Source organism: Vanacampus margaritifer, chromosome 3, assembly GCF_051991255.1.
Source record: "Vanacampus margaritifer isolate UIUO_Vmar chromosome 3, RoL_Vmar_1.0, whole genome shotgun sequence".
Classification (NCBI taxonomy): domain Eukaryota; kingdom Metazoa; phylum Chordata; class Actinopteri; order Syngnathiformes; family Syngnathidae; genus Vanacampus; species Vanacampus margaritifer.
Genome location: NC_135434.1, coordinates 14,271,562 through 14,287,591, shown reverse-complemented (window position 1 = coordinate 14,287,591; position 16,030 = coordinate 14,271,562). Strand labels below are relative to the sequence as shown.

Genomic DNA, 16,030 nt, shown 5'->3' with positions numbered 1-16,030 from the left:
TTATATCACAAGTTCACAGAACGTAAATACACAATAAATTGTGACTATTCATATTTAGTTCGCATTTATGAGCTGGTAACCCAATGTCTCTTAAATATCTAATTTCTCTCAGACAATATTCATACCACAATGGTTTGAAAGTAAATACTAAACACTGTAGGAGGCAAAAAAAAAAAAAAAGTCCTTGTCCTCCAGTTAAAGCTACTGAACATAGAATATTCCATTTCGAATCGCTACTGCCACCTGCTGACAAAAAATGAAACGACACATACCGTTCTTCACATACACACCACGCACATTACGTCACATCCTCAGGCAGGGCGCGGGAAAGATACAATCTGAAAACTATTGGCCAGAGGCTTGCAGGAGTACCCATTGTGAACAGCTAAAGTGTTAACCTACTAATTAGAAGGCATTTCACTCATAAACGGTCAAATAAAAAGCTTATTGTAAAGTTATTTTGGGGGGAAAAGCTTCATATGGCAACTTTAAATAAACAAGTCTACCATGAACTGCTGAAACAAAAAATCATTATAACACCAGCAAAGATCACAGACAAGTCGTCAAGCTCAAATCCTAAATCCTTTCTAGTACAAAACAGCAGAACACAGCAGCCAATACCGCGCGTAGCTTCCAAAAAAAACCAAACTGTCTGTGATGCCTTCATGGCCCGCCCAGACCGTCGGAAACTACCCAACACTCATCACACCCCCAAAGATTGTTGCAATATCGTTTCCTTCCACTTGGTGTCACATCAAATTTACGTTAAACCGTAAGCTGTCATTAGACTGAGCGATGGTAGCCCATAAGTGATTAAAAAACAACAACTGAAAAAACACAAAACACCCATGGCGACACACACATATTAAATGTAGTTGCACAAATATGTTTACATTGTGTTTGGTCATCATGAACAGACAGATCGATGTTGACATGGAGACGGACATAAAACGTATATCATGTACTGTACGGGTGTAAATTATTTATTTATTTTATTATTGTTTTATTGATTGTTAGCACTCTTGAAATGTTGTCTCTTCTGGGCACAGATCTGGAAGAGAGACACAGGTTACAGGTAGTGATGGCAAAATGAAGCTTCATGAAGCACTTGTGATTTTTTTTAAGTCCCCTAGATGATGCTCTTGGTTTAAATATAAAGCCTAGTGCAATGGAAATGTATTAAATTTCCACTGCATCTTCCAACCAAGAACACCATCTAGGGGACTTAAAAAAAATCACAAGTGCTTCATGAGGCTTCATTTTGCCATCACTAGTTACAGGTGATTCAAAGTGAGACTAATTGGGAAGCATTTCACCTGAGGTGTCAAAAACGTGGAAATCCTGCGTGAAGTTGAGGCATGTGAGCTGTTTCTTGAAAATCGCCAAATTATCATCATCTAGTCTTCCCGACTTTGCTGTCACACACAGAGACAGTTTTAGGACGTCACAATGATGGAAAATGTGCTGCTTTTGGTGTGAGAATGAATTGTTACACAATATAAGAGACTGGCGTGCACTCACTCATTAAGAAGACATTTTTTGCTCTCACGGGTTCCTCACCAGGGATCGTTATTACCGTTTCATCGATCCAGAGGAGGCAGTCGGGACACGTCTTCAGGTGCTTCCCATAGTGGGCAAGATCACAGGTATAAAATACAACTGTGAGGTATGAGCATGAAAAAGTGCAGTGTTATTTGCTATTATACAAAATGTCAACTATCAAAATGAACAGTACTTACATTCCACATTTGCAGAACTGTTGGAATAACTGGAAATAGCAGTTCCATGAAAGCACAATCCAGCTCTTGTAAAGACAAACTCAAATTATTATTATTATTATTATTGTTGTTGTTAGTAGAAGTAGTAGTAGTAGTATAATAATAAATTACATTTTGTTTCCCCATTTTACTGTGACGTTAGCAGTGTTGGGAACAGGTGAGAAATCCATCCAGGAGCTGTTTGTTTTTTTATGTTCATTCATGTACTTTTCATAGTCTGATAGTCCAGCATAAAGTATCCATCTTCCTGGAACCTGTGGACACGCACAAAACAAAAATCATTCGAAAAGGCATGTGAATGGTTCTCATTTGCATAAACAAACAAACAAACAAACAAACAAACAAACAAACAAACAAACAAACAAACAAACAAAACACATTCGGTAGAACCTTAAGCAATTTTCACTTATACAAATGCAAACTGATAATAATTATATACAAATGCGATGCAAGAAATGCTATCAGATGTTAGCAATGACAACGTACTAGGTTCCAGTCTTTCGGAGGTGCTAAAATCTCTTCACAGGTCGGTGCAGATGCAGAAGTCAGAAAAGAGAGCGCCAGCAGACATAAACAAAAATGAACAAGCATGATGAGATGTCTGATGATAGACAAATGGATACTACAGTGACAGCAAGACTGTCCTCTGATGCGCGAAAGTAGCCAAATTATATAGAAATGTGATATATTTGTGTGTGCGCGCGCGCTAGCGAGAGAGAGAGCGTGAGAGCGAGAGAGAGAATTTGTAAACAAGAACTTAGGACCTGATAACAAAAACGGACCTCTTTGATATTACCATTATATTTCATTGGCGTATTTGCTTTTTTTTTATTTCTATATATAAGACTATTTTTGAGATGTATTGTGATTTGTCAACTGCTAAAAAAGAAACTAAACCGAAGTGATCACGTCATCGGCAAGTTCGATGGCGCTTCAATCTATTATTTTTTTAATTTCTTAAATCTTCAAGTATTTTGCTTTTATATTCTTAGGTTTATTTACATTTTGACAATTTCAGTCCATACATTTTTTATTTATTTAAATGACATCTTTATTTTTTTCCCCCAATGGTTTGACGTCAACTATTTTTTTTTTTCAAATAACTTTATTGCACAATAGTAAACAGATAATCTCCAGCCAATCCTGTAGCGTGACGCCATCGATAGGCGACCCCGATACAATCTGGCAGCCCGATCACATCTGGTACCGACACCTGTCCTGGTACCGACACCGGCTGGTAAGAAGCTAGTTCTTCCTCTTAGCAAAGGCTGCATTAGAGGCTATGAAGCTTTATTGGTAGTGTTGGGAAAATTAAGCTTCATAAAGCACTTGTGATATTTTTGACTCCTCTAGATGGTGCTCTTGGGTTAAAGATAAAAGCTAGATTTGATTTTCACTGCATCTTTCAACCAAGAGTGCCATCTAGAGGAGTCAACGATTATCACGTGTTTCATGAAGCTTCTTTTCCCACCACTATTTATCGGTGCCGTCAAGTGCAGAATTTGAAGACACGTAAAGTAAAATTTCAGATACTCTGTTAAACTCCACATCAGGTCACATGCACCACTGTAGTCAGAAATGAAAAGAGAATAAATATGAGACGTTCGTTGAGGGAAGAGAAGCTTTATAACAGCATATTCAAAACCATGAAATACTTCTCTGTATATTTACAAAAACTGAATACAAGAATAAAAAAAGAAGTGAACACATCACAAATGGAGTTCAATGTACTGCCACCAAACATGGTCCAATTTACAAATGCGTCATCTTGTACCCGCACCTATGGCTTCATACTTACAAAAGAACCACAAATAAAGTCATCTTTGTTAAGTTTGTCACATTGCATCATCATCATCAGTCCGTTCCCTCCCAATAGCAATAAGATTTTTTCATTAAATAATATGAATCATAATATCAAATACACATACAAGACGGGGAGCTACATTTTGTGGTCTGTACACTTTGCAGTTAGGAATGCGGAGGGAGGATGTTCACAGGCACGTGGACCTTTTGTTCACCATAAATAAAACATCAAAAAACAAGAATTAGAAACAATCCCATTTTCTGTACCAACCACTCTTTTAGTCCACGCTGATGTCACAGTTTGATCGGATGATAACATTAATTTTTGAACGCTAAATCATCTTTCGTTGTCTTATAATTGTACATAATTCGAATACTAGAACCCAAAACAGGAATGCACGTGTGCAGTTGCAGCCATTAGGCAACTTGTAGTGGATATTGTGGATTATTTGGCATCAAAGTTCAGAGAACACACTACGGGGGGCCACATTAAACAAAATAATTACTTATTAAAGAAAAGTCAATAGTTGATTCCATTGATGTTCAACATTGGCCTCTTTTTAGAATTAGCCATGAAATACTACATAAATCAGGACGCCATGTTTCTTAGGGTGAGTGGAGGACAAAGACAAATGGAAAAAAAAAGGCAACATAAAAATCTGCAGTGAATCAAATCAACCTCAAGGTAATGTGATTTTAACATGTCCTTAATTCTCTTATGAGAAATATTTGTTAGGAAAGTTACAAAAAAAACAAAAGTCCATGTTGACAACCCGATACAGTTAACCATCTGGATTGTCTTTAAACTTTCAAATAAATAGGATGCTGGCCGTCTTGTCTGTCGGGGCATGAAAGGTCCACGCTCAAACATACTCAGGTTTTCCTCCACGTGCTTGAAAATTGTTCCTTTGTACACTCGCATAGTTGCAGAAGAGGAGTTGACGTGTGGCCAAGTGGTTATTCGGAATTGGACAACAAACATCGGGGAGGGAGGGGTGGGGTGGCGTCGGGACAACGGCCTTGGTCGCTTGTCCTGACGTGGGAGGGGTCAAGGGCGAGGAGGAGGTGTCACAGGTCGACGTGACATCACATGTGTTCCTTTGCTTTGTGTCGAAGGTTGGCAGCAGGCGAGCTAACAGGCTGCTGGCCTCGTCTTCACACGCTCATGGTCATGTTGGGAGAATACTGTGAGGAGACATCATATGAGATCCTGTCAAATCATTTGACCTGATGTTGCTCCACGCTTTGTAATCTGTATTTTTGAAACTTGACTACAGTAGTTTTTAGTACTGGTGTAGTAATATTATGAAAGTAAAGCTGAACTGATATTTTAGTCCAATCTCATCTTGAGATCTCCACAAGAACGACACATGACCAAAATGGAGCTCACTAAATAAAGACTGGGCTAGAATCAATGGACACGAACAAAAACGAGATGAAAATTAGATGATCTAATCCGCCAGGAACACACAATGACTGCAGCAAGCGAGCACATTGTGCACAAGCATGGGACAGGCAGGAAGTGGATTCACAATCAAATGGTAAAAGTAAAGCATTAATAGCCACATTTTCGCTACACTGAGAAAAAAAAATTGCCAAATACTTTGGTGGTGGTTGTTGATAACCAACAGCTGTAATGTTCCAAAAATAACGCAAAACCAACCGCAAACTAATGTTGGCCAACTTGTAGCACGCTCACACTTTTTTTTGCTAACATATCGTAGTGTACCAAGACTGCATGTGGTCGATGGGCTAACACAGTCGCTCCAACCTATGGTAAGATTTTTCTTTTTAGTCATAAATGACTTACTATAATATCCATGATGCTTTGTTGTACATAAAGTTTTACATCCATCCACTTCCATCGAGCTGCTAGCTCGCGCTAAGCTAGCCTGTATATTTTCATATTTCATCTCCCTAACAGGAAACAATACAACGGCGTATTAGGGCCACATATATATTTTTTTTTTTTTTCAGAGGAGGGGGGAAATTTGCCACTTTATAAAGTCGCAAATAAGTGGCAAATTTGCGACTTCATAAAGTGGCAAATTCGTGAGGAGAAAAACTCAGAAACTTACGAGAAATACACGTAACGTAGCTATAGTCTAATGTGAGGATTCGTTGGTGGTTAATGGGACACTGTCTATAAAATAAAAAGGCAGGATGGAGACGGATTCATTCTTAATTCCAACTTTATTCGTCATTCGCGGCAGCTAGAGTGACAACACTTCCTGATCCCCTATCAGCTGACTAACACTAACCAATCAGAAGCTGGCATACTTAAGGTAAATGCAAGTGAATGTCGGAGAGCGGCAATTCGACACATCAACTTAGCTAATTGTACAAAACAAACTATACACTATAAATCAGCGCTTTTCACCACTCAAGCCAGTAAAATGAAAGCGAAAGATGATTAATTAACAATTGTTAACCCCTATAATATGCTAAGCTCCAACTTCATATTAGTACAGTGGGCTACATGAGTAATGCTCTGGTAGTCACCAATTGTAATGAATACCCAAGCATAATTATTCATTTCTGTTAAATAGGTCATTTACATCAACTGTATCTAATTAGGACTTATCCGTATTATTTCTGTGAGCAGCTAATAGGTTTGTTGCATTTTTTTGTTTGTTTAGTGCCTTACTTGATCTGCATCATCATCCTCTGAAGTTGACATACTCACACTTTCACTCTGAAAAGGGTTGAGGAAGTTTCCAGTCATCTCTCCATCCTCTCTGGGGGTTCCTGGCTGGTTACTCATGCTCAGGTTACCTGGAGAGTTCTGCGTAAACGCAATACATCAGGCAGATGATAAAGAGCGCTTGCGTAGATAAACCTCAGGATATAGAATTCGATTATCTTACCTTTGGGAGACTGTCCATATCGCCAGACCCTGCGCGAAGCACATCACATACTTCATTAGCATATTTCTCTGTTAATTATTTGACAAAAGAGATCCCTTTTGTTCTTGTACCTAATGATCCATTCATGTGATGAGGCTCCATTCCAGCCATTCCCCCTAATGGGCCGTCACCCCCTGCACCCATGGGGAACTTTGGACACACACAGAGCAGAAAGCGACGCTCAGGTCACAAAGATTACAAATGGACAATAATAGTTACTACTAATACTAAATTCAAGTTCACACACATTCACTCACATTTGGTCGACTGCCACCAGGGGGCCCCGTGCTGATCAGCGTGTACATGTTGTCTCCAGAGTTAGTTGAATCTAGTGGGGGGAAATAAATTGCAGAGCGATGATAAAAGAGTGGAGTGGCGCACATGTACACACACTTGCATATCTTACCGGCTGGACTTGGCATGATGGGGGTACCGGGTGGTCCTCCTCCTCCTGCAGGTCCCTGAAAATTAAAGAAAAAAAATTACATGAAACTGAGTTGGAGAATCTCACTCTGAATGTTCTGAACTCCTGTTTGCATGCATGTAGTACAGATGTCTGTGAGGAAAAAAAACGGATATACATGAACACGATCACAGCTTCTTAGGAAGCTCAGGTCACTCTTTGTAGAGGATAAAGAAAATATGTTCGTAGAACCCACTTAGCATTAAATGTGCAGGCTTTGCGCAGGACAAAGCTATGTGGCTGTTTTCTACATACATCTTTGATCTAAGTACTTCTGCTACTGACTATTTTTAGTTTTATGTTATACATTACAATAACTGTACTACATGTGTACTTGTGTTTTCTAATGTTGATATTTTAGACTTGGGTATCGAATCATGAGAAACATACTGCTGTCTAGCTGTAAAAATAAAACTCTGGAGATGGACATACCACATAACTGCCTGGAGATGCAGACGAATAAGGAGTCTGAAAGAAATGCAACAAATGTGTAAGTCAATGTTTAAAAAAAAAAAGAGAAAAAAGTCCTATTTAATAAAAATGGGGTGAGTGTAATTAGTGTAACACTCACAGAATTTGAATTTGGAGGGTTTGGCCAAGGTCTCCCACCTCCTGGCCCCCTGGAATGCACACACAAACACACACTTTAGTCTTAGGCATTGTCCCAGATTAGTTGGACTGAGTTGGCAAAAACACTCACGTTTATAGACAGAGAGCGCACGCACGCACGCACGCACGCACGCACGCACGCACACACACACTGAAACAAAACGGAATGGGTGCTTAACATTTTATTAAATGGGAAAAAAATTTAAACAAAATCTGTTCTTTCAATTACAATTGCAAAATTAAATAATTGGTGAATTAATTTGTTGTGAATAATAAAATATCAGGGAATTAAAAATACATAAAAATAACCATGGTTGATTGTTTTGAATAAGATAAATTAAAAATACATTCATCATTATTGTATTATTAAAATACTTATTAAAAGTATTTTACAAAGACATTTTTACTGAAGTTTTTTTTTTTTTTTTTTTTAAAGCTCTGATTCACATCCAAAATCAATGTTTGCTATTCGTTTCCCATTTAATCAGCGAGTCCTTAATCAATTCGATTGGCTTACTAACAGTACTTTTGCCGGAAAACAAACCATAGTCCAAAAAAAGGTCATCATGTTAAAGGTTATTACACTTATTTAGAGCTTTATCGACACCATTTGTTGTCCAAATCTCTTTACCAAGTCTCATATGTACTATAAACATATTGTAGTGTACCAAAAATGCATGTGACCGACGCAGCCGCCTCAACCTACAGAAAAGTTTTTCTTCTTCGTTGAAAATAACTTACTTTAACCTCCTGGATCCCTCACCGAGCACTGACCAAACCCAGGGTCTTCCTTTGGACCAATTCTACCAACTACCAGCTACTAGCTAGCGCTAAGCTAGCCTGGGTATTTTGTCTTCCTTGCTAGGATGCAGTGAGAGGTCAAAAGTGTGTAAACAATTAGTTAAAAGGGAGAATTGTGACTGTAAGGTAAGCACCGGTTAGCTTTGTTGTGACCCGCTCCGACTTGAATCCAATTTTTTTTATTTGGCATTTGTTCTTAAGGGACAATTCACTTATTGGTGTCCGGTCCATTTGTAACACTTACATATTGATGCCTGGCATCCCAGGCCCAACGAGTGCATTCAGCGGCGGCCTCATCCCTCCTCCATAGCTCTACAAAGACAAGACAACCAAAACAATGCATCAGACTAAAAGAGAGTTGCTAACAAAGGGAGCACACAGCACACACCTGTGGCCCGAGTGGCACCATGCCCCTCGGTGGCGTCATCCGCTGCATTGGCCCGCCCATATTTGGGTGTCCTACAACACAGAAAGAGTCATAACCGCCCATCCATGCATGCGTTTATCTCTCTTAGCCCACCTTGCTGTCTTGTGGGGTCCATGCCACTGGGCAACATGGGCTGACTTCCTGGCACACCACCAAGCCCCTGCAGACAAGAGATGATCCATCACTTGCATCATTACCACAAACGATGATGACCTTTCCTCCTCGCCGGTGGCACGTACCTGATTGGGTAATCTGAGGGGCGGTCTGGGTCCTCCCGGGTATCGAGGGGACATAAAAGGCTGTAGCAAGGAGATATGAATGAAGGTTAATAACAACAAAGAATTACAACACTGGAGTGTCATGCATCTTAATCATCTTGCCACTTGACGTATTACTTTGCTGCCACCATGCTGCACATTGAATACAATTATTTCTAGGTCATTTCATTCATTTAGACAAAGGCAACCACAATAACAGAAACACTTCTCACACCATCATGTAGTGCAGTGCTACACAAGTAGTAGTTTTAGAAAACACCACTAGAGGGCACTCCTGTGCAGTTGTACATATGGATGACGACTTGTGGGTGCAGTTCTCACTCAGTGATGGTGCGAATGTTTGTGTGAATGGTTGTCTGTCTCCAGTCCAATGTATAGTCAGCCTTTTGCCCAGATTCGGCTGGGTTCGGCTCATGTACAATATAGAAAATGGATGAAGTGGGTCTCTTATTATGCTATCATCAATTAAATGCTAAATCTAAATACATTAGGGTTGAATTTTATATGTCCACACTAAGCTAAACACTTTTCACTATTCTGATTACTATTGCATTTGTGGACCATGAATTAAGTTTCAAAATCAACCCGTTTTTATCCATCTCAAGGGGCCGCCATTTTGTCACTTGCTGTCGCAAAAGGACATCACAGTGCCTAATGCTGCATTCGAGTAAGGATGGTAAGTTGCGTCTGACTTTTCTGACTTCATACCAGGAAGTATGCACGTTAATGCCCCTTTGAATTAGGAATCAGAGTAGTTAAATTGGGGAAAAAATTACCCCGACTTCACCGACCTGTTTAACCCCTAGGGCCTAGGCGTTATTGTGACCCGTTTTTGGCTTTTTGTTGGTTCTGACCAAGCCATTTCAAAATAAAATACTGCCCACGGGTTAATTCTGACTTCACATGACAATGGCGAACCCCGTAGAGACAAAGACTGGTAAAACATATTGATCTATTTATTAATTATAGTATTGATTTATTTATGTTACGCATTTGTTTTATTGCGCTCTTACTCCCTGTGCAAATATGAGACTTTTATTTTGTAGATGCCCACAGGAAGTGGTGCGCTGTCTGGCTTGTTTTAGTATTACTTTTTCTGTTGTGAGTTGCGTATTATACTTTTGGCCACGGCTGCTGTTTCATCGTGTCGCCTCGAGTTGTTGAGCAGAAATAAATATGCCCTGAGAAGAGGCTAAAGAAGCACCTTTGAAGACATCGTTTATTTGCACTACAAGAGCCTTTTCCGCGACCTGCTCGCCTTAACAATTTATTCAAAGTGTATGTAACCCAACGTGATTTCAACTGTGTTAACCAGGACAACAAACAATTTATCGGAATCAGCCATCTTTGTTGTTTACATTCACTTCGAACGCTTTGAGGTCGGGACTGGGAGACTTCCCACCTCCCTCAAATGCAGCATAAGTGCTCAGCTTGCAAATGCCAAATGACCAAAACCCAGAAGAAAAATTAGCTATGTCGGTCGCTACATGAGCCCTCAGGCAAAGTGATGTCATTTTCAGACAAGTACAAGAACAAGGCAAAATGGCCGCTACCCGACAGTGATTAAAAACGGGTTGATTTTCCTGCTTTAGCAAAAGGGCCATCTACAAAATGCTCACACAAATTTAGAAATATGGAATTGTCCAAAATGCCTGCAAATGAAAGAAAATCCGAGGGGAAATAAGGTGTCTACTAGTCCAACTTAGAAATAGAAAAGTAAAATGTGCAACTAATTTGGTCAACAAGTTAAAAAAAAAACGCCAGGAAATCCAAATCAGCAAGTGACCATATGGGTTTTCTATTTTCAACTGCTGACAGAAAGCGTTTCACCTGATCTTCTGAAGGAGACGTTAAACTCAGCAGTGACTTTTTGAAAGCTGCGACTTGAGAAAGGCCCATAACAGCTATTGAGTTGCATGTCAGATGCGGGCGTCTGAGATGGGCTGATCAAGACAGCTAATCAATACGCACCTGGCAGAGCCGCTGTAAAACGTTTGAATGCGCTCACCTGAAAAAATCCTGGCGGGACCGGACCCACGGGCATGCCGTCTCCTGGGGGGAGGTTCCCCAGGACGGGGCTAGGGGCTGCTGCGGCACTCTGAAAGATGAGAGGAAATATTAAGATATCATAGATGGTCTTCCCTGTTGGTCTACAGAACAGGTTAACTTTTTTTATTTTTATTTTTATTGTGGATGTTTTTTCGCCAAACAGGCATCACTGCCACATTTGAGGCCCGTGCTCCTACCAATGAATCCTGATGTGTTATTAGCAAAAACTTGACAGGAAGCATGACCAGCTACATGTTTGATAATGATGAGGGAACATGGTGTCTGTCTGGTGATCTTTTTTTCCTTTCTTTTTGTAAGTGTCTAGCCCACTCTCTCTTTTGTTCCTCTGATCTCTCCTTGCTTTCACTCGATCGCTGAAGGCGAATGGACAGAGGTGGAATTCACCCCGATTCTCTGAAGTTTCCGCCTGCTGACTTTTTAGGTCACAGAGGAACGAAGTTTAATCAGGGCTGAGATAAAAGCAGACTGACGACACTCTCAGATTCTCCTCGGCTCCACCCGCCAACCCTCCACCCTCGCTACTCCCTCATCATTTGACTTTATATCTCCTCACTGTTCACACTTTTTATCTGCTGATGCAAACCGAGCTTTGGGGGGAAACAGTTGATATGAACACAGACTTGTGTTGTGTAGCACAGCAGCAGCAAGAGTTGTGAATTTCACCTATTTCCTTCTCCTTTTTTCTTGCACCCTGGATTACCCAGAATGCATCTGCGCTCTGGCAGCCTGCAGGTTTGCTGAGTTTGCCTTCATGCTCAGAGAGCGAGAGTGAGCGAGAGAGGAAAATGAGGACAAAGCAGAGATTATGTGAGTGTGCGGGCCTGTTGGTGTGCACTTTTTGTTTGTTACTGTATGTGTGTGTGTGCGGGGGCGGGGGACGGGGCGAACGGGGGGTTGCTGAAGGAGGAGAACGTCTACCTGACCTGCTGACAAAGCAGCATTTTCCCCCTTCTAATGGAAGAACAGAGAGAATAGAAGAACAACAAAAACAAGCCAAGATGTCTTCCTGCCCCAGAGACCAGCGGCAACCTTTATCTTCAAACAAGATTTATCCAATAGTGGGACTTCAAAAGTTGTACCATTTAGAGTTCAACCAAACATTCATGTGGAAAAGAGGTTGAATCAAACCATTATTTGCAAGACTTGAGCTCACTAAGGATTAACGCTACAAGTGTGCATTTTCCTCTGTGTTTTCTTACACCCCACAGATATACAACGCTAATATAATAATGCAATGTACACGCCACTAGGGGTCACTGTGGTTTCATAAATACCTTATTGTTCTTTCTGGTACTTTGTGTCAAGTGTCGTCAACGAAGAAGTTTTGCTTTATTTCAGTTTTATGAAACAGTGGTTTACTCTTGTCACTTGTGCAATGGTTAAGAACACGTGACTTAAAATATTGCCTGTAGAGTTACACTTGTTTGTGACGGTGACAAGTTTGAACCTATAACTCGCTTACATTACTTCCTGTGAGAATAGATTTGAAATCAGTAGAAATTGGAAGTCAACCAGCATCACAGGAGAGACTTTGAATGTTCACTTTTAATCATATTTCTTAATAATACATATTTTAATGGAGCATTGTTGAGAGAATTTTGACAAAAACAGATGTATTTTGTTGTTAGAAATGTGTTTAGTGATGTTATGTCCTAATGCAGGAATGTCCAAAGAGATGGGCCCACTTCAACTTGTGTTTATGAAATGTACTAAAACCAATCCAATATGATGTTGGTCAACATATGCTAAGTAGTTAAACATATAAAATAAATAAATAAATGGTTGTCTAAATCTCAGTTTGGTGTTAAGTATGACAAAGCAAAAAGTTATTAGCAGCATATTAGTGTGATTGATATGTTAAAAAAAAGAAAGAAAGAAGCATAAACGTGTTATAAATAGTGTCATTTCTGTAACATTATATACACATTATATATATATATATATATATATATATATATATATATATATATATATATATATATATATATCACACAAAATATTTAGCTGTAAAGGCTAAGGAGGTTGCGTAAAATGATTACGACACAGCCATCCGCCATTGTTGACAGACTGGCGGTTCGCGCACAGTCACGCGAGAATTGGAGCATAAGTCATCAAACTACGACAATGTGTCATCATCGAGCTGCGACCACTGCGTCATCACTGGAGGAGTATCCCACATATGGTTGTCCACATTGGAACATTTTGAAATCTTTCCACTCTGGAGCCTAGTTACAAAAGGGATCGGTTTCAAGCTACGAAACGGCGCCACCGTGTGGAACACATTGAATTTGATTAGATTTCGTGTGGACGGGGCCTTAATCTGTCAGCTGTCATGTCTCTATGTCCTTTTGAGGTTAGTGTGATTGTTACTTTGTATGTGTTTTTTTTTTAGTTAGTTCGTTTTTTTCTTCCCTTCTTTTATTTATTATTATTTTTTTTAATATTCCTGAAATTAAATACTTTGAGAGCTCTCTTGCCGTGCAATTTGGCCCTCAACCATGCCAGACCTTAGCATGAAATCCATCCATTTTGAAATCCTAATAATTTGAATCAGGTGTGTTGGAGGGAAACATATCATAATACAACGTTATTTGTTTTAATTAAAAACTAATAAGGAACTCTAATTGAGAAAAAATCTGTATAGGGTGCCTGCCTAAACAAGATGACAAAGAGATACTGCACATTGTATCATATTATATGTGTCACTGTGTTAGCACTCATCATGAATACTGTATGCAAATTTGGCCATCACCAATGGCTTGTGCAGTAAAGGTTAACTCACTTCATTACTACAATGTTACCGAGGCTCAGTTTCCGTCAACAGTCTCCTCAAGTGATCACATTCTACCTTTCTTTATTGGCCATTAAGAGGTAACTTTTGTCGCACAGCCATAAAAAAAAGCAGGACCAAAGTAACTTTTTAGTGTAACATAATCAACTCCTCCAAATTATTTGCCAACCTAATTCAGAACAGCCTCAGGGAAACCTAGCTCATTTGCAAACTACAGCTTACAAGACATCTTACAGGAAACAAAAAGTGTCAAGGGTTTTTGAGGGTACTTTTAATTGTACTTTGTGAAATAATAGCCATCCTACTTTTTTATAGGATTAAGCAACTGTTGTTTTCCAGCTCTATAGAGGAGAAAGCAGCGTCCCTTGATTTAGAATTGCATTTTGTGGCACAAACAATCTTGTGGACATTTAGAAAGAAACTTTGCAGTAAATTGAATCCACTTGAAGTCAAGATGATCCCGTGGAGAATGCAAACATTTGTTTAAGGGAATGGGAGACGTTTGAAGGCAATTAAATTACACAATGGAGTACTACAGTATAAACTAATCAGACAGCACACTACACGAATCCAATCACTGTGCCAGTAATAGCTAATGAGATAACGCACGCTATATGTTTACCACTCGTGTACCTCACTAATACGCATGTGTGACACGTTTGGCGTGTGTGTGCGTGTGTAAGAGAAAATGCGGAATCATTTCCATTCTGCTTTAGAGACTGAGCAACACTATGAGAGACACTGCGTGAGTGGAATGTCAAACATTCTCCTCTCATCTCTCTCTCTCTCTCTCTGTCTGCTTTTTGCCTTTTTTTCTCCACGCCTTCACTTTGTTTCTCTTGCAGACAACTCTCTTGTACAAAAAAATAGGTAAAAAAATCATATATGTTTTATTGTGTGTATGTAGAAAAATGATATAAAAGATGCTCATCAGCTATTTGTTAGATGAAGGCAAACCAAAAAGTGGTGTCGTCTTCCTACCAATCTTTTCATTTTCGTGGGACTTTGGAATAGTGTTGTTAAATGGAAAAAGTTGACATGCACAATACATACGCACCATACTGCTGGTAAACAGTAGATGTGTGTTGCTATGAAATGCTTCATCGTGCACGAAGCTCAAGTTGAAGTGTTGTATTACTTCTTGAGTCCATTACGACTGAAATGATCACATTTATCAGTATTACAACCACATTGCCAGTTTAATTTGGACTGTGGAATACATAAAATCGACAGAATTTTTAAATAGCAGCAATCTTTTGCATGATACAACCCCCCCCCCCCCCAATTTAACTAAACTGATAAAAGTCATATATTTATATGAATTTGCCTTTTGCAGAGTGGTTATATGCAATTCCATTTCCTGCTACTCTTGTCATAACCTAAACGTAGCTGCTTATATCACAACTAACGTCCTCAGTGTGTTTTGAAATGTGTGAAATATATACATATCATTTAAAAATAAATAAATAATAATAATAATAATAATAATGATCATAATACTGCCATTAAAAATCCATTAATTTCGTGCAATTTTCTTTAAAACGATTTTACTACGATTTATTATTTTATGTATCAACAGTACTAGTGGTATCGGTACTTGATATCAGTACTCTGTATCGATATCAGTGACTACTCAAGAGTTGAGTACTCGTACCGGTATTGGTCTGAAGAAAAAAAATAGTATTGAACATCCCGAATGATGATGATGATAATAATAATAATAATAATAATAATAATAATAATTTTTTAGATTTGTATATTGCAAATTTTACAGTGTTCCCTCTCTATAACGCGGTTCACTTTTCGCGGCCTTGCTGTATCGGGGATTTTTTTGTAGTGCAATTTTGCATGCTTTTTTTTTTTTTTTTTTTTTTTTTTTTACAGTAATGTACCCATTCTATAAAATTTATGAAGGTTCGAACATTGGGAATGTTTTAATAAGAGAGAAATGTGAGAACATGTAAATGCCTCAATGAGAAAAGTGTATAAACTGTGTGGTGAGGGATTTTAGAACCTTAAAACATTTATAATAAATGTAAAACATAAAGCTAACTACTTTGCGAATTTCACTTATTGCGGGTATTTTTTGGAACCTAACTCCAGC

The 16,030-nt window shown here is 39.0% G+C and overlaps 2 protein-coding genes across 2 annotated transcripts in view; both read right to left on the bottom strand.

Moving 5' to 3' along the window:
* Window positions 1-962: 962 nt before the first annotated feature.
* LOC144049272 (uncharacterized) lies at window positions 963-2,500 on the bottom strand. The gene is made up of 6 exons (XM_077562036.1): window positions 2,265-2,500; window positions 1,890-2,032; window positions 1,740-1,804; window positions 1,522-1,659; window positions 1,317-1,415; window positions 963-1,051 (listed from the first exon to the last, which is right to left on the bottom strand). Exons 1-6 carry the CDS (start codon window positions 2,367-2,369, stop codon window positions 1,014-1,016), a joined length of 588 nt encoding a protein of 195 aa, XP_077418162.1. The 5' UTR covers window positions 2,370-2,500; the 3' UTR covers window positions 963-1,013.
* Window positions 2,501-3,385: 885 nt separating this feature from the next.
* The window catches only part of ssbp2a (single stranded DNA binding protein 2a), a 61,869-nt gene continuing 49,224 nt past the window's right edge, over window positions 3,386-16,030 (bottom strand). The window contains exons 5-17 of the mRNA XM_077561468.1: window positions 11,074-11,163; window positions 9,027-9,086; window positions 8,881-8,947; window positions 8,749-8,819; window positions 8,605-8,672; window positions 7,522-7,570; window positions 7,383-7,418; window positions 6,894-6,948; window positions 6,745-6,815; window positions 6,559-6,637; window positions 6,449-6,477; window positions 6,268-6,366; window positions 3,386-4,766 (exon numbers count right to left, since the gene is read on the bottom strand). Coding sequence (XP_077417594.1) covers window positions 4,737-4,766; window positions 6,268-6,366; window positions 6,449-6,477; window positions 6,559-6,637; window positions 6,745-6,815; window positions 6,894-6,948; window positions 7,383-7,418; window positions 7,522-7,570; window positions 8,605-8,672; window positions 8,749-8,819; window positions 8,881-8,947; window positions 9,027-9,086; window positions 11,074-11,163 — 804 coding nt within the window. The 3' untranslated portion in view covers window positions 3,386-4,736. The remainder of the gene's footprint in view (window positions 4,767-6,267; window positions 6,367-6,448; window positions 6,478-6,558; window positions 6,638-6,744; window positions 6,816-6,893; window positions 6,949-7,382; window positions 7,419-7,521; window positions 7,571-8,604; window positions 8,673-8,748; window positions 8,820-8,880; window positions 8,948-9,026; window positions 9,087-11,073; window positions 11,164-16,030) is intronic.